The sequence below is a fragment of the Leucoraja erinacea genome, chromosome 19 (genome assembly GCF_028641065.1).
Source record: "Leucoraja erinacea ecotype New England chromosome 19, Leri_hhj_1, whole genome shotgun sequence".
Taxonomy (NCBI): domain Eukaryota; kingdom Metazoa; phylum Chordata; class Chondrichthyes; order Rajiformes; family Rajidae; genus Leucoraja; species Leucoraja erinaceus.
This window is the reverse complement of record NC_073395.1, coordinates 19,476,396-19,501,078: the sequence shown is the minus strand read 5'-3', so window position 1 is coordinate 19,501,078 and position 24,683 is coordinate 19,476,396. Positions and strand designations below refer to the sequence as shown.

The following is a 24,683-nucleotide window of genomic DNA, read 5'->3' as shown; positions in this document are numbered from 1 at the left end:
TCTTCCCAGCTGTTATCAGGCAACTATATAACATTCTTAGAGGATTGGACAGGGTAGATGTAGAAAAAATGTTTCCAATGTTGGGGGAGTCCAGAACCAAGGGTCACCGTTAAAGAATAAGGGGTAGGCCATTTAGGACTGAGATGAGGAAAAACTTTATCCCCCAGAGTTGTGAATCTGTGGAATTCTCTGCTGCAGAGGGCAGTGGAGGCCAATGCACTGGATGCTTTCAAGAGAGAGTTAGATTTAGCTCTTGGAGCTAAGGGAATCAAGGAATATGGGGATAAAGCAGGAACGGGGTACTGATTTTGGTTGATCAGCCATGATAATATTGAATGGCGGTGCTGGATCGAAGGGCTGAATGGCCTACTCCTGCACCTGTTTTCTATGTCTCTATCCTACCAACAAGTAGAGGGCAGTCCTGAGCTACTACATACCTCATTGGAGATCCTTGGATTATCTTTAATCTGACTCTACTGAACTTTATCTTGCACTAAATGTTATTCCCTTTATCTTGTATCTGTACACTCCGGCCGGCTTGATTGTAATCATGTATAGTCTTTTCGTTGGCTGGATAGCACACAACAAAAAAGCTTTTCACTGTACCTTGGTACACGTGACAATAAACTAACTAGAATATAAACCCAATCAAGTCAAATTCAAGTACAATAGGTAGAGCAAAGGGGAAGATACAGATGCAGAATATAGTTCTCAGCATTGTAGCGCATCTAGCGTTCTGAGAAGATATAGTGGACATTCCACCTGGAATGGCTGGATGAGTCAACAGATGTACACTTGGGCACCTAAATGTCTCTGTTCACACTACACCTGCCCCAACAGACTCTGAGATACAGAAAACCAAGGTTAATGCTAAAGGAGTGGCACGGTGGCGCAGCGGTAGAGGTGCTGCCTCACAGCGCCAGAGACCTGGGTTCAATCTTGACTATGGGTGCTGTCTGTACAGAGTTTATATGTTCTCCCTGTGACCACGTGGGTTTCTTCAGGGTGCTCTGGTTTCCTCTCACACTCCAAAAACATGCAGGATTGTAGGTTAATAGTCTGCTGTAAATGGTCCCTGGTGTGTAGGATGGGACTAGTGTATTGGTCAGCGTGGACCCAGTGGGCCGAAGGGCCTGTTTCTCTAAAACTAAACTGAAACACTTGAGTTCAATTCTGACCTTGGCTGCTGTCTGTGTAGAGTCTGCACGTTCTCGCTGTAACCACGTGGGTTTCCGAGTGTTCCAATTTCTTCCCACATCCCCAAGACATGCGGGTTTATAGGCTAATTAATTGGCCCTCAGGAAATTGTCCCTAATGTCGATGGGTAAGTGGGTTAACACAGCACTAATGTGAATGGGTGATCGATGTTCGTCGTGGGCCAAGGGCCTGTTTCCATGCTGTATCTCCAAAAAACAGTATGTATCAAATGAGTTTATAATTGGCACAGAGTCCTCTTTCTTTCTTTTCATTGCCCTCTGCGAACTCAAGCTGGTTGAAGTGGGCTAACTTAGCATCAGTGTGAACAATGGTTGGCATGGACTCGATGGGCCGAAGGGCCTGTTTCCATGCTGTATCTCTAAAACAAAAACAAGTGGAGAACTTTGAATTAAGTGGGAGGCCTGTCAATCATACATAAGGGGTGTGTCCCCCTGGTCCCAATGCAGAGCAAGGTCAAAGATCTTTCACTGAAGTATTGGCTCACGCTGGGCTGAAGGAGAGATCACTGCAGACCAGCGAGAGGGGACAAGTCTTCACCCAGCTATCCAGCACCAGGCCAGAAGCAGCCAGTCCTGCAGAAACCCAGGCAATGGATGCGGTCGTCTCCAAGAGGAATGGAGAGAATGTCCAGGTAATTATCCAGTGGTAACACAACGGGAAAAAGGAAGAAAAAGAAAATGAATGCTCTGACCCACATCTACCTTTTTGTCTCATTAATAGTTTCTACACAAACATATTTACCGGACACTCTAATGTAGAGACGGGTAAATACATGCAGTTAACATGCAAACATCGACACACATACACATGTGCACTCACACACACACACTCTCTCACACACACACACACACACACACACACACTCACACACACACACTCTCTCTCACACACACACACACACATTCATACACACACACACTCTCTCTCACACACACACACACACACACTACATACTCACACACACACACACACACTCTCACACACACACACACACACACACACACACACACACACACACACACACACACACACACTCACACACACTCACACTCACACACACACACACACACACACACACACACACACACACACACTCTCACACACACTCACATACACTCTCACACACACTCATACATCCACATACACACACACATGCGTACTCACAAACACACTCACAATATACACAGACATATCCACACTGTGAAGTGCACGCACACATTCACAAATGGCACGTGCACAGACGCAAGCACGCATATAAACACACAGATATTCACTACTACTAGCATAGAAATACACACACGCACACTCACACAACTAAGACAGACAAACATGCACACATACATGCAGGCACGCACACATGCACACATACATTGACACAGACACATTCGCACACACACTGACACATGTATGCATGTTATCAGGGGCAGGTACACATAGACACATCCTTAGTTCTTTCAGTTATTGAGCATGAATGAGATATGAATATGAGATATGAGATTTTGGAAGTCTATCAGCTCATTGACCTGTTTTTGCCTGAGGGGGTGGGGGGGGGGGGGGGGGGGTGGGTGGAAGACCACCCTCCCACCTATGATTAGTCTGAAGAAGGGTTGCAACCTGAAACATCACCAATGCACGTTCTCCAGAGATGCTACCTGCCCCGCTGAGTTACTCCAGCACTATACTCAAGGTTGCAGCATCTCAGCTCTCCTGTGTCTCCGCTGCTCTGGATTCAATCCCCAGGGGTGGTCTACCTCTACACCCTGGAAGTCAAAAGCAAATAGGGCAGCACAGCACCACCAGAGACCCAGTTTGATCCTGCCCTCGGGTGCTGTCTGTGTGGAGTTTGCACGTTCTCTCTGTAACCATGTGGGTTTTCTCCAGGAGCTCCACATTCCAAAGACGTGCTGGTGTGTAGGTTAATTGGCTTCTGTAAATTGTCCTTAGTGTGTAGGATAGAACTTGTATACAGGGTGATCGTTGATTGGCCTGGTCTCAGTTGGCTGAAGGGCCTGTTTCCATGCTGTACCTCTAAACTAAACTGAACTAAACTAAACCTCTGATAGTCCTTGACCGGAAAAAAGCTCTGCTTCTCTCTCCATAGATGCTGCGTGATCTTTCAATGATCCCAACAGTATCTGCTTACTTCCAAATTTCCAGCTTCTGCACTGTTTTTGTTTTCATAAAATTTTGCAACGTCCAGAATTGAACTTGTGGCGTTGGTGAAGTTAGCTGCCATGATGTTGTTCATGTTCTCAATTCTAGAAATCAATGTACATCGAGGAGCAGTCCAAAAAGGGGAATGTCATCTCAGTTATCTTCTCCTTGAAGGAAGAGGTTGGAGCCTTGGCCAAAGCCTTGCGTCTCTTTGAGGTAATTCCTGTTGAATTCCTGATCCATAGTGAACAAGAGGGTGATATCGCCTTGTGTGAAAGGAGAGAAGGCTGGCGCTACTAACCCTTGCCAAGGATGGAAGTGGCGCTAATGGCCTTACAACACACAAATGGTTAAGGCATTGGCATCTGCTTAGATATCGTCTTCTTCTCATGTACAGTTGTATTAATTTGCTGTGGCTGATTTGAATCCTGCTTCATGTAATTTCTGGGTTGCGTCTGTAACCATTACATAGAACAGTACAACACAGGTAAAAGTCATTCAGCCCACAATGTCTGTGCCAAACTAATCTCCTCAGCTGGCACCTGATCCACATCCCTCCATTCCCTGCATAGCCACATGTCTATCTAAAAGCCTCTTTAACGCCATTATCGTATCTGCCTCTACCAGCATCCCTGGCAGCTAGTTCCAGGCACACACCACCCTCTGTGGGGGAATAGTGTCTGGCTTTCTACCCTATCTCTGCCTCTCATTATTTTATAAACTATTATCAGGTCTCACCCAGCCCCTGGCACTCCAGAGAAAACAATCCAAGTTTGTCCAACCTCTCTTTATAGCTAATCCTCTCTAATCCAGGTCGCTATTGCTAGTGGTCCTTAAGATCAACATTGAAGATTGTTCCTACCCTACAAATGTTATTTGGGGAAACTGATTTTTCTTCTGTCTTGTAAATCCTACCTCTCTTCACTCAGTAACATTGACTGGGGCAAAACAAGGTGATTAAATGGGAATTCACCTTGGTCAGTCGTGCTAAACCCCCTTAATAAAAAGGGTGAACCCCCTCTTTCGAGTAACAAAGAACTGCTGATGCCGGTTAATACACAAAAGAAGAATGACAATACCCAAGATATACACAAGGTGCTGGTGTAGCTCAACGGGTCAGGCAGCATCCCTGGAGAAAAAGGATGAGTGATGTTTCGAGTTGGGACAGGTCTGAAGAAGGGTCACCCATCTTTTTTCTCCAGAGATGCTGCCTGATCGACTGAGTTACTCCAGCATTTTGTGCCTTTATTTGGTATAAACCGGCAGCTGCAGTCCCTTGTTACTACAAGGGTAATATCTCGTCTGAAGAAGTGTCTCGACCTGAAACATCACCTATCTACGTTATCCAGGGATGCTGCGAGATCCGCTGGAACACTTTGTGTCTCCCTACATGGAGGCACTTTACACTATCCCTCCAGAATTCTGCTCCATTGACGTTGAAAATACCAGGGAGTTTTTTGCCGCAAATGTACAGGTAGTTGGACAGAAAGCATTTGAAATATGGTTTGCAGTTTTAGTTTCATTGTTTAAGCAAGGATTTATTTGCATTGGATTGGAGGCCCTTTAGATAAGATTTGCACGATTGAATTTTGAGTTTAAGAGTGTCAGGATGTTAAATTGTTTAATTTTCATATGGACAGGGACAGGAGCAATTAATTTTTATATGCAGTTAAAATCGTATTGGATGCAGCTGTACAGGCATGCTAGACGCAACAGATAAATATGCAATAAAGAATAATACAACAAATTAACCATTATACAAGGACACTAGGCCGTAATGTTGTGCATGGACAAAAAGTACTGGAGTATCTCAGCAAGTCAGGCAGCATGTCTGGAGAAAAGGAACAGGTGACGTTTCGGGTCAAGACCCTTGTTCAGACTGAAAGTCAGGGGAGATGGAAACTAGAGGTGTGAAAAGGTACAGAGCAAATCAGAGCTGGCACTGATGACCAATTAACGGTGGAGCCCACAATGGTCAATTGTTGGCTGTGGAAGAGGTGATAATGAAGGGATACGAACAGTGAAACTAACAGGATGACTCGGGTGGGGGAGGGACAGAGAGAGAGAGAGACTCTCTTATACAAAGAATTTTATACAAAGAGTCTCCCTTATACAACCTTGTACAAAGTCCATCATGGTTTGCCACTGAGGTAGAGTTGTAATTATTGTTGGCACTGTTTGACAACCTGATGAAACTTTTCTTGAACCTGGCCGTCACAGTTCTCAGGCTCCTGTACCTTCTTCTCGATGGTAGCAGTAAGATGAGGGTGGCACGGTGGCACAGCGGTAGAGTTGCTGCCTCACAGCACAAGAGACCTGAGTTTGATCCTGACTATGGGCGCTATCTGTAATCAAAGTTTGTACATTCTTCCTGTGACTGTGTGGGTTTTCCCCTGCTCCGGTTTCGTCCCACATCCCAAAGATGTGCGGGTTTGTAGGTTAATTGGTTTCTGTAAATTGCCCCTTGTGTTTAGGATAGAACGTGTACATGTGGTTGTTAGTCGGTGCAGACTCGGTGGGCCGAGGGGCCTGTTTCTACACTGCATCTCTAATATAAAATGAGAGTGTGGCCAAGGTGGTTCGGGTCTTTGATGATGTTGGCTGCTTTCTTGAAGTGCTTCACACTGTCCGTTTCTTGTAATAGAATGCACTACAGATGCTGGTTTATACCAAAGATAGACATAAAACGCTGGAGTAACGCAACGGGTCAGGCAGCATCTCTGGAGAACATGGACAGGTGACGTTTTGGATTGGGACCTTTCTTCAGCTATCTATTTTCTCCAGAAATGCTGCCTGACCCACTGAGTTACTCCAGTACTTTCCCCATTTCTTGCGTCAGGTTGAAAGAAATAATGGGCAGGGTCGGAGTGACACACCAGTGTTGCACACTTAGTGCAAATTTGTAGATAGATGAGCGGGTAAGTTCCATGCATGACCTTTGCAGCAAATATTGTTGTTGACATTACTAAGGAGGTCAATACTGGTCAAAGCGTACCGTCAATTTCTAAGCGATCAGCTGATGTGTGTACACATTAACTACCCTTTAACGTTTATTTATGCAGTGAGCTTGAGATAGAGAAGCACGTAGAACTGCTGCCGCACAGCTCTCGTGACCCAGGTTCAATCCTGACCTCGGGTAATGTTTGTGTGGAGTCTGCATGCCCCCTCCATGGTGGCTCGAGTGTCCTCCCGCAGGCTTTCGGCACATTGGCCTTCATCAGTCAGGATATTGAGTATAGAAGTTGGGAGGTTATATTACAAATGTACAATGTGCTGCATTTGGAGAATTGTGTTCAGTTTTGGTCACCCTGCCAAAGGAACAATGTCGTTTGTGTTCAAGAAGGAACTGCAGATGCTGGAAGATCGAAGGTACACAAAATTGCTGGAGAAACTTCAGTCTGAAGAAGGGTTTCGAAACCCTTCTTCAGTCTGAAGAAGGGTTTCGAAACGTCGCCTATTTCCTTCGCTCCATAGATGCTGCTGCACCCGCTGAGTTTCTCCAGCAATTTTGTGTACCTTCGAACAATGTTGTTTAGTTGGAAAGAGTGCAGAGAAGATTTACAATGATGTTGTCAGGACCCAAGGCCCTGAGCTACAGGGAGAGGTTGGGCATGCTAGGATTTTATTCGAAGGAGACTGAGGGGTGATCTTATAGAGGTGTAACAAATTATGAGGGATAAGATAGGCCAAATGCACAGTCTCTTTCCCAGGGTAGGGGACTCAAGGACATAGCTTTAAGCTGAGAGGGGAAATATTTAATAAGACCCTAAGATGCAACTGTTTAGCACAGAGAGGGGTGGGTATATGGAACAAGCTGCCAAAGGAAGTTATTGAGACAGGTATCAGAACAACATTTAATATATACTTGGACATGTACATGTATAGGAAAGGTTTAAAGGGATATATGGCACATGTGGGCAAATGGGTGGGGCTATCTTAGATGGATCATCTTGGTTGGCATAGACGAGTTGGGCGGAGAGGCCTGTTTCCATGCTATGTGACTGCATGCCTCTATTCCAAAGGTGTGTGGGTAAGCTAGTTAATTTGCCTCTGTAACTTGTCCACAATATAGATGATGGCAGGAGAAAGGGACAGGAAGAAATGGGTGTGTATATGCAGGGGAATAGGCTGCGGGGAGGTGAGGGGAATGGGATGTTGGGATTAATCTGAGAGCTAGTATAGATTTGATGGGCCAAATGGTCCCCTTCAGGAAGATATGAGATTTATATGGAATCTAAAGTCATTCTCAGTGCTTTTGTGATCAGATTATATCCAAGTGCCATTACAGCAAAAATGCTAAGGATTAGGCCACGGGACACAGGCCACATCTGGGCACATCTGGGCACATCTGGGCACATTTGGGCACATCTAGGCACATCTGGGCATATCTGCAAGAAGTACTAGGACGTTATTGAGACTCTGGAGAGTTAGATCACAGGTTACACGTCACTATCCTGGGTTTCAACCAAAACCATTGGAATCAAAAACTAGAGGGTATAGGTTTAAGGTGAGAGCGGAAAGATTTAATCGGGTGGCATGGTGATGGCCAGAGTCCCGGGTTCGATCCAGAAAATCGGAGCGCCTGGAGAAAACCCACACGGTTACAGGGAGAACGTGCAAACTCCTTAGAGCCAGCACCCGTAGTCAGGATTGAACCCAGAGCTGGCGCTGTGAGGCAGCAACTCTACCTCTGCACCATTGTGCTGCCCCAGGACTTTAGACAAAGTAATCCATTTTCCTACAAACTTTTGGTTAGCTCAACGCATAGTTCCTGGGTGCAACTTCCACATTGAGCTTCCATTGACCAACTAAGCCCTCAGGGTCAGTGACCAAAGAGGCTGGCAGTCGTAAACAGCAGCCTTCAAAAACCAAACCACCATGGATTTGTGGTGAGGGGGGAAAGATTTAATAGGGACCTAAGGCGCAACATTCTGTACACAAAGGGCGGTGGGTGTATGGAATGAGCTGCCGGAGCAGGTAGTTGAGGCAGGTACGATTGCAACGTTTAAGAAACATCTGGGAATAGATAAGGCGAAAGCATTTTACCTAGAGTAGGGGAATCAAGACTCAGAGGACATAGGTTTATGGTGAGGGGGGAAAAGATTTAATAGGAACCTGAGGGGCAACCTCTTTACACGAATGGTGGTCGGTATTTGGAATAAGCCACTGGAGGAGGTAATTGAAGCAAGTACTATCACAGCGTTTAAGAAACAATAGACAATAGACAATAGGTGTAGGAGTAGACCATTCGGCCCTTCGAGCCAGCGCCGCCATTCAATGTGATCATGGCTGATCATCCACAATCAGTACCCCATTCCTGCCTTCTCCCCATATCCCTTGACTCTGCTATCTTTAAGAGCTCTATCTAACTCTCTTGAAAGCATCCAGAGAACTGGCCTCCACCACCCTCTGAGGCAGAGAATTCCACAGATTCTCAACTCCCTGTGTGAATAAGTGTTGCCTTGTCTCCATTCTAAATGGACTACCCCTTATTCTTAAATTGTGGCCCCTGGTTCTGGACTTCTCCAACATCGGGAACACGTTTCCTGCCTCTAACATGTCCAAACTTTTAATACACTTATATGTTTTAATAAGATTCCCTCTCATACTTCTAAATTCCAGAGTATACAAGCCCAACCACTCCATTCTATCAACATATGACAGTCCCGCCATCCTGGGAATTAACCTTGTGAACCTACGCTGCACTCCCACAATAGCAAGAATGTCCTTCCTCAAATTTTGAGGCCAAAATTGCACACAATACTCCAAACGTTTTGGCAGGTACATGGATAGGACAGGTTTAGAGGGAAATGGGCCAAACGCAGGCAGGTGAGACTAGTGTATGTTGGTCAGCGTGGGAGGAACGGCTCATTTTTGATGTTGTTTGACTCTATGAAATGTGTATCTAACCTAAAGAGAAATTTCTAGAAATACTCGGCAGTTTCAGGGAAGAGGGGAATGGAATGTTTCAGGCCGGTCATCTGCCACACTTGTGATGAAAGTTTATCGACCAGGAACATTGAACCTAACCTTAAATATGATGCCCCCACTGATGTGTGTCATCACATGCATCAGAGTGCAACAAAATTCCTTGTTCACGTGAAGCTCACAGTGTAAACAGTGTACATACTGTATCGATGAATTCAAAGAATAAATAGAATGGGTGCAAAGTAGCAAAAATGTTGCAAGATTTAGTGAGTTTGAGCTTGAATTTAGTACAGTGAAAGGTTTTTATAAATAACCGATGAGGTAGAGTTGAGAGTGGAAAGTCTTGGACCAGAGGACACTCGCTGGAGTTTAGAAGGATGAGGGGAGATCTCAGTGAAACTTACCGATTAATGAAAGGCCTGGGTACAGTGAATGTGGAGGGGATGTTTCCAGTAGTGGGAGAGTCCAAGACCAGAGGGCACAGCCTCAGAATAAAAGGACGCGCCTTTAGAAAGCAGAGTAGGAGGAATTTCTTTAGTTGGAGGGTGATGCATCTGTGGAAGTCATTGTCACAGACTGCTGTGGAGAGCAGGTCAATGGATATTTTCAAGCTGAGATTGACAGATTCTTGATTAGTAAGGATGTCAAAGATTACGGAGAAGGCAGGAGAATGGGGATGAGATGGGTAAAATTGATCAGTTGAAATTGGAGACGGCAAAGTTAAGATCCAGAAGTTGATTTTTGAACCGTTTTGGTACGATGGTGCTGAAGGCTGAGCTGTAGTCAATGAACAGCATCCTGATGTTCTTATTGTTAAGGTGAAAATGAGCTGCGTGCCAGGCCAGGGAGAGCCCTCTGGTCCTAGACTCTCCCACAACTGGAACCATCCTCTCCACATTCACTCAAGGGAGAGGGTACCCTTTGTGGACCTGTTTCACCTGCGCGCAAATTGCAAGATTTGTCTGTCAGACTGGCCTAAACCTATGACTGATCTTTCATTATGGTTGATATTGGAGCTACTGGGCACAAGCCATGGGGACAGGTCACTTTCTTTTTCTTAGGGACTGGAATGATGAAGGTTTCCTTGACACAGAAACGGCAAAAGGTTGTCAGAAAAGGAGAGGAGAGGAGGAGAGGAGTACAAAGCTGGAGGAAGGGTTATGAGTGGAGGGGCGGGAAGGGTGAAGAGAAGGGATAAGAAGGAAGCGTGGGATTTGCGGGGTGGGACATGAGTCTACTGAGGAGGGGAGTGGATCAGGGAGAGTGGGAGGATATATTTGTGACTGTGTTTCTTTCTTTCTGTTTGGAAATTTTGGTTCCAAACATTCTCCACGACCAGAGAAGAACAGATGGGGTAAACCTTTTACTGAGGGAAGGGTAATTAAAAAACAGAGGGTGTAAGTTTAAGGTGAGAGTAGAAAGATTTAGTCGGAAATGGAAGGGCAATTTTTTCACACAGAGGGTGATGGGTACATGGAACAAGTTGTGAAAGAAAGTAGTTGAGGCAGGTACAATAACAACATTCAAAAGACAATTGGGCATAGAAAATAGGTGCAGGTGGAGGCCATTCGGCCCTTCGAGCCAGCACCACCATTCATTGTAATCATGGCTGATCGTCCCCAATCAATAACCCGTGCCTGCCTTCTCCTCATATCCCTTGATTCCACTAGCCCCTAGAGCTCTATCTAACTCTCTCTGAAATCCATCAAGTGATTTGGCCTCCACTGTCCTCTGTGGCAGGGAATTCCACAAATTCACAACTCTCTGAGTGAAAAAGTTTTTTTCTCACCTCAGTCTTAAATGGCTTCCCCTTTATTCTAAGACTGTGGCCCCGGGTTCTGGACTCGCCCAACATTGGGAACATTTTTCCTGTATCTAGCTCGTCCAGTCCTTTTATATGTTTCTATAAGATCCCCCTCATCCTTCTAAACTCCAGTGAATACAAGCCTAGTCTTTTCAATCTTTCCTCATATGGCAGTCCCGCCATCCCAGGGATCAAACTCGTGAACCTATGCTGCACTGCCTCAATCTCAACGATGTCCTTCCTTTCGTGCCCATCTTGTTACGAATGTTGACCTCGCTGTCATCGTCTGTCCTTAAAAGAACGCAAGCTTCCGGTGACAATCAGTGGGAGCCATCACTTGTTACAATAGATGATGGTGGTAGCAGAATTAGCTCAGGATACTTCCAGTTTCAAGCCCCGCGACATGGATCCTTCTGCTCTGGGCCATTTGGACAGGTACGTGGATAGGAAAGGTTTAGAGGGATATGGGGCAAATGTGAACTAATATAAATGGGGATCTTGGTCAGCATGGATGAAGGGCCAAAGGGCCTGATCTGTGCCCTAGTTTAGAGTTTCCAGAGTTTAGAGAAACAGCAGGGAAACAACGGAGTCCACGTGGACCATCAATCACCCGTTCACACTAGTTCTATGTTATCCCACATTCACATCCACTCCCTAGACAAGAGGGACAATTTACAGCGGGCCAATTAACCTACAAACCCGCAAATATTTGGGACGTGAGGAAACTGGTGCACCCGGAGGAAACTCCCCACGGTCACAGGGAGAACGTGCAAACTCCACACAGACAACACCCAAGGTCAAGATCGAATGCGGGTCTTTGGCGCTGCACTGCTGTGCCGCCCTACGTTCTATGTTTTATGCTCCATGTGCTGTGGAACTGTAGCGCTATAACACAGTAGCACCATTTTATGCACCCTGTATTTTTCTCTTTACACTATGTGTATGGCTGGATTGTACTTGTATAAAGTAACTACCAGCTGTGCCGCTGTGCTGCCCTGTTTTGTAGGACTCTATGACTCTACATACATACACCCCCCCCCCCCCCCCCCCCCCCCCCCCCCCCCCCCCACCCACCCACCCTATTCCAGAGGAAAGAGCTCTTGTCATCACAGCCATGTGACATGTGGTCAACCTCCCACTCTCCCAACCTTTGAACTGTTTGCACACAATATGTATTGCAGTGAAAGTTCTAGAAACATCTGAACGAATGTGACTCTAATATTGCGTTGTGTTATTTATCTGCCAAGTGTCAGCTGGGGGGGGGGGGGGGGGTCAGTTGATGGGCAGCGGGTGCAGAAGAGGTATTTGCACCAGCCTATGAGAGCTCCCAGTTACTCCCCGCCCCTCTGCTCCCACTTCAGGCTGCGTTACATTGGAAAGTTATGACGCAGCTTTGCTTGCAGAAATAATGTCTCAGTTTGTTTTGTTCGGAAATATTTATTTTTCTTTTGACATCCTCTCATTTTTAAACGCTGATTTAGAAACAGATGGTAAACCATGGCCAAACCCGGGGAAATGGATCTTTCCTTCTGTCGGTGAGGAAATCTCGGTCTGGCCTGGCCTGCCAATGTGGGTAACTCTCATGCCCCTGTCCCACTTAGGAAACCTGAACGGAAACCTCTGGAGACTTTGCGCCCCACCCAAGGCTTCCGTGCGGTTCCCGGAGGTTGCAGGTGGTTGCCGGAGGTTGCAGGTGGTGGAAGCAGGTAGGGAGACTGACAAAAACCTCCGGGAACCGCACGGAAACCTTGGGTGGGGCACTAAGTCTCCAGAGGTTTCTGTTCAGGTTTCCTAAGTGGGACAGGGGCATTACTTACCTTCTGTAATACCCCAGCAAGTTCAATCAGGAACAGGCAATAGATAGTTAAGGGCACGGAGTTTGTACGTTCTCCCTGTGACCCCATGGGTTTTCTCCGGGTGCTCCAGTTTCCTCCCACATTCCAAAGACGTGCAGGTTTATCTGTTAATTGGCTTCTGTAAATTGCCCCTAGTGAATAGAACTAGTGCACAGGTGATAGTTGGTCGGGGCGGACTCATTAGACCGAAGGGCCTGTATAAATATAAATAATAGACACAGAATGTTGGAGTAACTCAGCGGGCCAGGTAGTGTCTCTGGAGTAAAACAATAAGTGAAGCTGCAGGTCAGAACCCATCTTCAGGCTGAGCCGAAAGGTCACCTATTCTTTTTCTCCAGAAATGCTGCCTGACCCGCACACACTCCAGCATTTTGTGTCTACACACATGAACCAGCATCTGCAGTTCACTTTTTACAAACAATTATAGTGTATATTGTGTTTGTCTGGCAGGAGAAGGGTGTGAATCTCACCCACATTGAATCTCGCCCGTCCCACCTCAAGAGCGGAGAGTACGAGTTCTTCATTGACCTGGACTGCAAGAGCATCTCCAGCCTGGAGGAGATCCTCCACAGTCTGCGGCAGGAGATCAGCGGTGGTGTCCATGAACTCTCCCGTGACAAGATAAAGGACACAGGTGCCAGTGTTGCTCCCTCACACACATTAAACCACCACACACACACACACACACACACACACACACACACACACACACACACACACACACACACACACACACACACACACACACACACACACACACACGCACACACACACGTGCACACACGCACACACACACGCACACACACACACACACACACACACACACACACACACACACACACACACACACACACACACACACACACACACACACACACACACACACACACACACACACACAGAAAAACGCAGATACATAGATAAACACATATATATATATATATATATACACACACAAAATATACACACACAAACATATACATATACACACATATACAAACACACACACACACACACACACACACACACATACACGCACGTGCCCACGCACATACACACACACAAAAACGCACACACATACAAAACACCCATACACACAAACATGCCACAAACACATGCAAACACACACACAAACACTCACACACACAAACATACAAATGCACACACACAAATACACACATGCACAAAGCACAAGCATACACAAAAACACATGTACAAATGCACACACAAATACACACACAAATGCACAGACATACACAAACTCACACGCACACATACGCACACACGCACACACACAAACATATGCACAAATGCACACACAAATACACACACAAATGCACAGACATGCACAAACTCACATACACACGCACACGCACACGCACACACACACTAATACACAAACTCATCCACACACACCTTTACAAACCCATTTACTGATATCCATCCCAGGCTGATAGACACTTTATCACACAGACTCACAGTAGCACAGACAATCCATGCCCAAACACACTCCACCTGCTAGCCTTTGCAAAAGTTACTCTGTCAAGGAAATTAACAAAAAAAAACCCTTAATCAGCTCTAAATCTAATGAAACCACCCTGGATTATTTGTGGGAAATCTGACTGCTGAGCAGATGGACCAGCAATGGTGGGACATGGCCCCTCCACCACTGAAGGAGGGGGAAAGAGATACACAAGACCAAGAATAAATTCTAATTACACCAAACAAAAATGACAGGAACCAGCTTCTAATAAGGGAATGTGAATGGGGCAGGGATGGGAAGGTCAAAGGCAGAGATAGACAACAACTATTAAAATTAGACTACTAATTGAATTAAACCTGGCCATTTATAACGTTAATTCCTTGCCTGGGACCTCACCGATACTGGCAGCATTGATGATTGGAAAAGTTAAAGATCGGGTCAGCCAAGGAGGAGACCACAAAACAGACCAGTTAGCCAGGGTTCAGATTTGACATTTATCCTGACCTGCTCGTTTATCAAAGGATGCTTTTTTAAATCCCATTTCCCCAAGCAGGCAGCAATGCGGACCTTGCGATAGGGGTTAGATGTCCCGAGATTTGTTAAATTTATGGGAACCCATTGCACTCATTAAACCCTTGTCCAAACACAGTTAACAACTCAACGCTGCCTCAGGGCTCCGGGAGCTTGGGAAAGAAAACTCATCCCTCACCATCTTGCCCTTTTATTCACCTCTAAAGAATAATAAATCTCCAGCACATATAAAGCTCCATTCTGCGACCTCCAGGCACCTGTCTGTCTGCATTGTGTGAGTACGTTGCTTTGAAAAAAAAACACAATCATTTTAATAAAAATAGTTTTAAATGTAACTCTCTCAAATAGCAATTGGATTGATGGCTGCCCATTTGACAGTAACAAGGACTGATGGGACTCTCTCTGAAAGGGAGACCTTGGGATCCTTGCCTTCTGTCCCATCGCCGTAGCTCTGCGGTCACTAATGAAGCTAGGTTGATATTTTTATATTTGAAGGCATTTAAACTCATTCGGGCAGCTGTGGAAGAAGGTAGTGAATGACAAAGCACTTTGTTTCCATGTCACAAAGCACACCAGTGTCACACAGGGTGGGAAGATGGGAGTGTTCACTACTTGATGGTGGGTGTCCGTGTGAAGCCTTGCTCACTAAAGCAGGCTCCCTCTTCCTTCATGGTTGGATGCAAGAGATCAGAAGTTCACAAGTTCATAAGTCACAGGAAAAGAATTAGGCCATTCGGCCTACCAAGTCTACTCCGCCATTCAATCATGGCTGATCTGTTTTCCCCTCCCCTGGCTTCTCCCCATAACTCCTGACACACATTCTAATCAAGTATCCATCCATCTCCGCATTAAAAATATCTATTGACTTAGCCTCCATTGCCGTCTGTGGCAATGAATTCTCCCCCCTCAGATTCACTACCCTACAGAAATTCCTTCTCCTCTCCGAATTAAAGGTAGGTCCTTTTATTCTGAGGCTGTGCCCTCTCGTCCTGGACTCTCCCACTAGTGAATACATCCTCTCCACATCCACTCTATCCAGGTCTTTCACTATTCGGCAACTGAGCCTTCCTCTCATCAGCTAGAGAGCGGTCCTGATCTCCCATCTACCTCACTAGAGACCTTCAAACTATCTTGAATCAGACTTTACTGTACTTTATCTTGCACTAAACTTTATTCCCTTTATCCTGTATCTGTACACGGCAGACAAATTGTAATCATGTATAGTCTCTTCGCTGACTGGATAGCCCACGACAAAAAGCTTTTCACTGTAACTTGTCATGTGACAATATTAAACTAAACCAAACTAAACTAAACTAAGCTAGTCCCATCTGCCCATATTTCCCTGAATGCTTTCCAGCACTATAAACTAAACTAAACTAAACTAAACTAAACTAAACTAAACTAAACTAAACTAAACTACGGATCTGTACATATACATTTCCATAGCCTTCAAATGGCGTTCCCTTGCATTTTTTTTATATTTTCTGATCTTTTCAATGTTTCTTTTTCCAGTTCCGTGGTTTCCTCGCACAATTCAAGACCTGGACAGATTCGCAAACCAGATCCTGAGCTACGGGTCAGAACTTGATGCCGACCATCCTGTAAGTAGCCAATGTCTGGGAAATGTATCCCCCCCCCCCCCCAACTCCCCATCCTGCTTGAACTGCTTGGATGATCCACTCTTGGAGAAATGCCTACAGTTTAGGGTGTACAGTGGCGCAGCTGGTATAGGCACATGCATGTACACTCACCCACGCATGCACACATACACACACAGACAAACGCAAACACAGACATACGCAAACACAGATACACACAGACACTCACACATATACAGACGCACACGCAGACACACACACACACACACACACACACACACACACACACACACACACACACACACACACACACACACACACACACACACACACACACAACACACACAGAGACACATACACAGGTACACACACAAACACACACACACACTCAGATAAACACACAGAGACAGACAGACAGACACACAGAGACAGACAGATACACAGACAGACACAAACAAACACATACACGCACACGCACATACACACACACACACATACACACACATACACATACACACAAGCACAGATACACACACATACACACACATCCACATACACACACATCCACATACACACACGCACAGATACACACACATACACACACATGCACACATGCACACACATTTACATACGTACACTTATGCATGCACACACAGATAGACACATGTACACTTACCCATGCATACATAACACACAGACACATGTATGTACACTTACCCACACATACCCACACATGTGCACATACAAAGCATAAGCAGATTCAGCAGAGCCCAGAGACAAAATGCATGTTTTGATGCAGGTTGAGATGTATTCACATGAAAGTTGCGCCTGCACGTACAGCACAGTGAGAAATACATGCATACACTGAAACACAATGTACTGATACAGTAATGTGTTCATAATATTCTATGCACAGACAATATACTTGCGGCGGGTACAGATATCACAAATCACTAACAGAGCAGACATACATGTAAACAGCTATAACTGCAAACATCCTCAAGGACAGAGTCACAGACACAAATCAGGTATCAAATGAAAATTACAGACAGCTGTGGCATGGATGCCAATTGCTTTTCATCAGTAAGATTGTGGACTTTTATAAAATTGCAGTTATTAGTGTAATTGAGGTAACATAATAAGATTAATTACTCGCCGTAACCAAAATTCATTAGCTTTCACAAAGGGATATCTTTTTCAGAATGAGAACAAAATAATTTGCTAAATTAGTGACGGGCGGTCGGTCTCTCTGAGTGTGTGTTTGGACCTGCTGGTGGAAATGTGTTGATCAAAGCCGCTCTCCCTGTTGTCTCTCGACTCACACGTCTGCTTTTGCTGTTCTTTGCCTGCACCCAGGGCTTCACGGACCCCGTGTACCGAGCACGCAGGAAGGAGTTTGCTGACATTGCGTACAACTACAGGCAGTGAGTATAGGAACAGCCAGTGGAAAGAGACACCAAAGATAGGAGCAGAACAGAGAGCATCTCAAACCTGCTCTGCAGTCCCTCAGTGTGTGTTTTGTGCCTCCAGTCCTCCTGCCCTCGCATCTTTCTTCCAGATGCACCAAATGACTCAATGACTCAATCACTCAACGTCCACAGTCCCTCAATATCAAGAGCCCATGTCTCTTTGGAGACACGAGAAACTGCAGATGCTGCAATCTTGAGTGAAACACAAAGTGCTGGAGGAACTCATTAGGCAGCATTTGTGGAGGGAAATCGACAGACAATGTTTTGGGACGGAACTCTTCTTCACAATCCCCCTCGTCTGTGTGAACCTTCCACGCTTTGTCCAGCCTCTCCCCTTTTCCAGATTTCTTACAATACAATACAAATTTATTATCATTTGAGCCCCAGTGAGACTCGAAACGAAATGTTGTTTCCACAGCCATACAAACAAAGACACTGTCTTACAGACATACACATAATTAAATTCACACAAACATCCATCACAGTGAAGCCACTGTGATGGAAGCAAGCCTTTTCTCTCCCCTGTTCTCCGAGTCTCTCCCGATGTCAGCCCAGGCGGGTCCTGATTGAGTCCCACGGCCATGTTAGGCCGCGCGGGGCGATTTTCGGCCCCGCTCCCGTCTGAAAGTCCAAGGTTGGAACCCCCACGGGCGATGGTGAGTCGCCACGTCCATTTCCCTCCACAGATTCCAGCATCTGCAGTCTCTTGGGTCTCCAAAGAGACACAAGAGAACTTTTGCGGGATTCTCCAGGAAGCGGTCTCTTCCTCCTCAGACCCGCAAGCTCCTGATGTCCCAGAAACCGATTTTTGCTGGAGCCCACCAGCCCCAGAAGTCATCGAAGCGAGTCACCGGCTCCCCACGCTCCGAGTAGGCCATTGAGTCCGCAGCCCGCAGTCTCCCGAGCCCCCGGGCAGGCTGGAGGCCGCCCACGGTGCAAGGCCCCCAACGACATGGACCCGACAGGGAAAAAGTCAGGTCTCCCGTACCTGGAAGAGATTTAAACAGTTTCCCCCCCCCCCCGCCCCCCCCTGATACCCCTTAAAAAACACAAGGACCACATCTAACTCCTTCTTCCCGTTAGCCAATCTTCCCGCCTCAACTACCCTCGTTCCCAACAATCAGGCTGAAGAGACAAGGGTCTCGTCCCAGAGATTCACCTATCCATGTTCTCTAGAGATGCTGCCTGACCTGCTGAGTTACTTCAGCACTTTGTGTCCTTTGATGTGTTACAGCGTCTGCAGTTCCTTGTTTCTACATTCATATGTCGCCTGTCCATTTCCCTCCACAGATTCCAGCATCTGCAGTCTCTTGGGTCTCCAAAGAGACACAAGAGCACTTTATTCCGTTCTTCCACAGATTGCAAGGCTGGAGAAAGGTTTTTGAATCCCACCTTAGCAACTGGCAAATTGAAATTGAAGTAATTAAATATATCAGATTAATAACCAGGGACTCCAGTTTCCTCCCACACTCCAAAGACGTGCAAAGACTCCAAATCTTAATTGGCTTCTGTAAATTGTAAAATTGTCTCTAGTGTGTAGGATAGTGTTAGTGGACTTGGTGGGCTGAAGAGCCTGTTTCCATGCTGTAACTCCAAAGTCTAAAGTTCAAATTCTAAAGAAAGATTCCCATCAATTAGAGTGAGTGGGATGAATTGGAAATCGTTTCAGATATGGATGAAAATGTCCATCAATGTGGAAGATTCTGCAACTCGAACGTCAGAAATAGCAGACGACACAAATATAGTTTGTCGTTCTGCTTTCCTCTTGCTGTCAAAAACAAGTGGAAATCAGGTATAAATATGTTTATTATGCAAGCCAGCTTTGTTATCCGGGAGTGCTTCATCAGGTCCAACTACAAAGGCCTTGGATACTGAATGACGTCCTCTGAAGCCGATAGAATTTACATTTAAGTGGAGATTGCACACAATATTATAATGATGAGTCATTTATCGTGCTGATATAATTTTCCAGTTAAAAATTCTATTTTATTTTATCACAGCTGCAGTGAGCCGTTGGGTTTTGTAATCTCCCACAAATATCGAGTTTAACCACAGGAAGTAAATATTTCATGGACCATAGAACATAAACATGGAACAGTACAGCACAGGAACAGGCCCTTCAGCCCACAATGTCCGTGCCAAACACAATGCCAGGTTAAACTAATCTCCTTTGCCGGCACATGATCCAGTTCCCTCCATTCCCTGCATGTCCATGTGCCTATCCTAAAGCCTCATAAATGACATTATAGTCTCTGCTTACACCACCAACCCTGGCAGCGAATACCAAACACCCACCACCCTGTGCATAAAAACCTTGGCCCCACACATCTCCAGCAACTTGACAACAGAAACAGCAGAATGGGAATAACATTTTGTACTAGAGAACAGATTAAGAAGTGCGTAGAAGTGCTGCTGTTGCAGTAAGCGTTTAAAAGAGTGGTGCAATTGTAATGGGAGATTACAGATCTACCCCTGGGACTGACATTCAGATAGTCGCCTGGCTTGGGTGCCATCTTACACTAAACGTCATTCCCTTTATCATGTATCTGTACACTGTGGATGGCTTGATTGTAATCATGTATAGCCTTTCCACTGACTGGATAGCATGCAACAAAAATCTTTTAACTATTGCTTGGTACACGTTACAATAATAAACCGAATGGCGGCACGGTGGCTCAGTGGTAGAATTGCTGTCTTACAGCGCCAGAGACCTGGGTTTGATTCTGTCTCTGGGTGTTGTCTCCACAGAGTTTGTAGTCCCCCCTGTGATGGTGTGGGTTTTCTTCGGGTGCTCCGGTTTCCTCCCACACTCCAAAGACGTACAGGTTTGTAGGTTAATTGGTTTCGGTAAAAATTGTAAATTGTCCCCAGTGTGTAGGATAGTGCTGGTGTACGATCGGTAGTCGGCGCAGAGTTGGTGGGCCGAAGGGCCTGTTTCCATCCTGTATCTCTAAACCAAACTCAAACTAAACGTAACTAAACTAAACTAAAACTAAAACTAAACCTAAATTAATTTAAACTACACTAAACTCAACTCAACTCAACTCAACCTATTTCCAGTTCTCATCTCCACAATAGTATATAAATGTTCTCCCTCTCTGCCCTGCCACAGTGGTGATGACATTCCCAAAGTGGAATACACAGAGGAGGAAAAGAACACCTGGAGTGTTGTCTTCCAGGAGCTGAAGTCCCTCTACCCGACACATGCCTGCCACGAACATAACAGCGTCTTCCCATTGCTGGAGGAGTACTGTGGCTATAAGAAGCACAACATTCCCCAGCTCCAGGACGTCTGCAAGTTCTTACAGTGTAAGTGATGAAAAGTTAACTTGCATTCGCAATACAAAATGTACAAACTCGTTACAGACATTCGCATGTTGCTTTAATGAAACCACAAGTCCTTGTACCTTTCACAGGGTCATTGCCACAAGATGAATAGATACTGAGCCACAGGAGCCTTTGGGACACGAGATACTTAGAGCAGTACAGCATGGGCATGGGCTGGCCGTGCTGTGTGTGATGCCAAGTTAAACTAATCTCCTCTGCCTGCACGTGAGACAGTATATTTCCCTCCATCCCTGCATAACTAAAAGTCTCTTAAATGCCACTGTCATCCCTGCCACCAAATGTTTTAACCATCTGCCAGATCAAAATGATTATTTCTTAAATTCTCCTCTAAACCTCCAACCCCTTATCTTAATCATCTTCCCTCATAGACCCTTTAACTGAGGGGGAACAGTTTTTATATATGACCCCCTTATGATTTTGTATATCTCAATCAGATCCCTCTAAAAGCAAAGCACAGCCAGTCACACACTCATTCCTTCTCTCCAGAGATGCTGCCTGACCCACTGAGTTACTCCAGCGTTTTGTGTCTATATTCAACCTATCCACAGTCTGATTCCTCTCGCATTCAAGGCCTGGATGATCGGATATGTTCACTTGTGCTTTGGCATGAGTGGTGGGCGAGACAAGCTTTGACACGGACACTAACCTGCCTTGTATCCCACGTCGACAGCTTGCACCGGCTTCCGTTTACGCCCAGTGGCCGGACTCCTCTCCTCCCGGGATTTCCTGGCAGGCCTTGCATTCCGTGTCTTCCATTCCACCCAGTACATCCGACATGGATCTCGACCCATGTACACGCCTGAACCGTGAGTGTTACTCGTTGCAGGGGGGGGGGGGGGGGGGGGGGGGGGGGGGGGGGGGGGGTCTAACAGAAGCAGGGGGCATTGTAATAGCATATCGTCTGAAATTGATGGACCACTAAAATGTCACAAACAGAGCCGGAAAATATTCAAGAAAGCTTGTGACATGTCGGCCTTCCTATCAAGGGATGGCTGGTTAGAAGTGATGGCACAAGGAACTGCAGGTGCTGGATGTCTTGAGCAAAACACAAAGTGCTGGAGGAACTCAATGGGTCGAGGCGAGAGGTTGGAACAAAGCCTGGCAAGTGATGAGTGGATAGAGGTGAGAGGTATTTTAATTGGTAGAATAGGAGACAAAGAGGTGTCAGGTAAGGAGAGAGGAGGTGAAAAGTAGAAGTAATGCTCAGGTTTAGTGTAGTTTAGAGATAGTGCAGAAACAGGCCCTTCAGCCCATTGACTCCATGCCGACCAGCGATCACCCTGTATGCTAACACTATCCTACACACTAGGAGCAATTTATAATTTTTACTAAAGCCAAATTAACCTACAAACCTGGAGTGGGGGAGGAAACCGACGCAACCGGAGAAACACAGAGAAAATGTACAAACTCGTTACAGACAGCACCTGTAGTCAGGATTGAACTCGGGTCCCTGGCGCTATTAGACAGCAACTCTACCGCTGCGCCACCATGCCGGTAGGTCAGGCAGCATCTCTGGAGAACATGTGTCATTTGGGTCAGGACCCTTCTTCAGAGGTGGTGCATGGCCCACTGAGCTACTCCAGTATTTTGTATCTTTTTAAAAAATAAACCAGCATCAGCAATTCCTTGTGTCTCTGTCTTGTTAAATGGTCTTGGTACGACACTTCAGGAAGGAGTGAATGGCCTCACAGAAAGATCGGCACAGATTCACCTGAACTCTGTTGTACTCTGAGGGGTAAGACACAAGGGAAGGTCAAGGGAAGCTGACACCACATTCACTGGTATTTAGAAATTCAAGAGATGCCAAATCAATATTAAGAGACAAAGAGAAAGTCATTAAGTCTGCCACCTCTGCCCCAAGGTGGCTGAAGAATAATAAGTATCACCTCCTCTCGGTTTCTCACCGAATCACTTCTTAAAGACTTAGAACCTAGAACAGTGCGGCACAATGTTTGTGCACCACATGATGCCAAGAAACTAATCTCCTCTGCCTGTATATGATCTACACCCACCATTTCCTAAACCTCCATGCTGAATATGATGCCAAGTTAAACAAATCTCCTTTGCCTGCATGTGATCCACATCCATCCATACCCATGTACCTATCGACAAGCCACATAAATGCCATCATCGTATCTGCCTCCCTGGCAGTGCGTTCCAGGACCCCACAACTCTGTGTAAAAAGCTTGCCCGCACATGCCATTAAATTGTGCTCTTCTAATCTTATAGCTAAGTCTTCTAGTGTTAGATATTTCCACCATGGGAAAAGGTACTGACTATCTACCCTACCTATGTTTCTCATAATTTTATATACTTCTATCAGCTCTCCCCTCAACCTCCAATGTTCCACAGAAAACAATCCTAATCTGTCCAACCTCTCCCTGTCGCTAATATCCTCTATACCAGGTAGCCTTCTGATAAACCTCCTCTGCATTTTCTAAAGCCTCCACATCTTTCCTTTAATAAGGGCGAGCAGAACTGTACGCAATATTCCAAATGCAGCCTAACCAAAGTCCTATAGAGTTGCGACATAACTTCTTAACTCTTATATTCAATGCCCCTAGCAATGAGGACAAGCATACCATATGCCTTCTTTACCACCCGAGGATAGACACAAAAAGCTGGAGTAACTCAGTGGGACAGGCAGCATCTCTGGAGAGAAGGAATGGGTGATGTTTCGGGTCGAGACCCCTCTTCAGACTGGTCAAGGGATAAGGGAAATGAGAGATATAGATGGTAGACAAAAATGCTGGAGAAACTCAGCGGGTGAGGCAGCATCTATGGGGCGAAGGAAATAGGCGACGTTTAGGGTCGAGACCCTTCTTCAGACTGAATATCCACCAGTGAGATATAGACAGTTCAGTTCAGTTTTATTTGCCATATGTAGGTTAACACAGGGTCAATGGTTCAATGAAATGTGTTTGACAAGACAACGGGTCACCTCAGCAATGATATTACACGGTTAAAATGAAGGTAAAAAAAGATAAGATAAAAGTGACATTGGTAGGTAAAAGACAATAATAAATAAAATAATCAACATATATGATGGGTTTATGAGTTCAGAAGCCTGATGGCCTGATGATAAAAACTGTTCTTAAGTCTGGTGGTGCGTGCAGCCATGCTCCTGTATAGTCTACCTGACGGTAACAAGGAGAACAGTCTGCGTGCTGGGTGGCTGTGGTCCTTGATGATGCTGTGTACCTTCCGCAAGCACCACCGGTGGGAAATGTCCTGAATGGCCGGGAGACAGTTGCCAGTGATGTGCTGTGCCGCCTTCACCACTCCCTGTAGTGA

At 45.7% G+C, this 24,683-nt stretch overlaps 1 protein-coding gene and 1 non-coding gene across 3 annotated transcripts in view; both read left to right on the top strand.

Moving 5' to 3' along the window:
* The first annotated feature begins 1,687 nt into the window (after positions 1-1,687).
* Positions 1,688-24,683, top strand: part of pah (phenylalanine hydroxylase) — a 32,816-nt gene continuing 9,820 nt past the window's right edge. Inside the window, exons 1-7 of one of the 2 annotated variants that reach the window (XM_055650539.1) lie at positions 1,688-1,849; positions 3,481-3,588; positions 13,411-13,594; positions 16,487-16,575; positions 17,929-17,996; positions 21,154-21,350; positions 22,060-22,195. In XM_055650539.1, the coding sequence (XP_055506514.1) occupies positions 1,808-1,849; positions 3,481-3,588; positions 13,411-13,594; positions 16,487-16,575; positions 17,929-17,996; positions 21,154-21,350; positions 22,060-22,195 (824 nt within the window). In that variant the 5' untranslated portion in view covers positions 1,688-1,807. Of the gene's footprint in view, positions 1,850-3,480; positions 3,589-12,533; positions 12,640-13,410; positions 13,595-16,486; positions 16,576-17,928; positions 17,997-21,153; positions 21,351-22,059; positions 22,196-24,683 lie in introns of those variants that run through there. The other variant, XM_055650540.1, reaches the window with a different exon arrangement.
* On the top strand, positions 3,637-3,760 carry LOC129706587 (U6atac minor spliceosomal RNA). The gene has a single exon (XR_008725080.1). It is a non-coding gene; the product is annotated as a U6atac minor spliceosomal RNA (small nuclear RNA).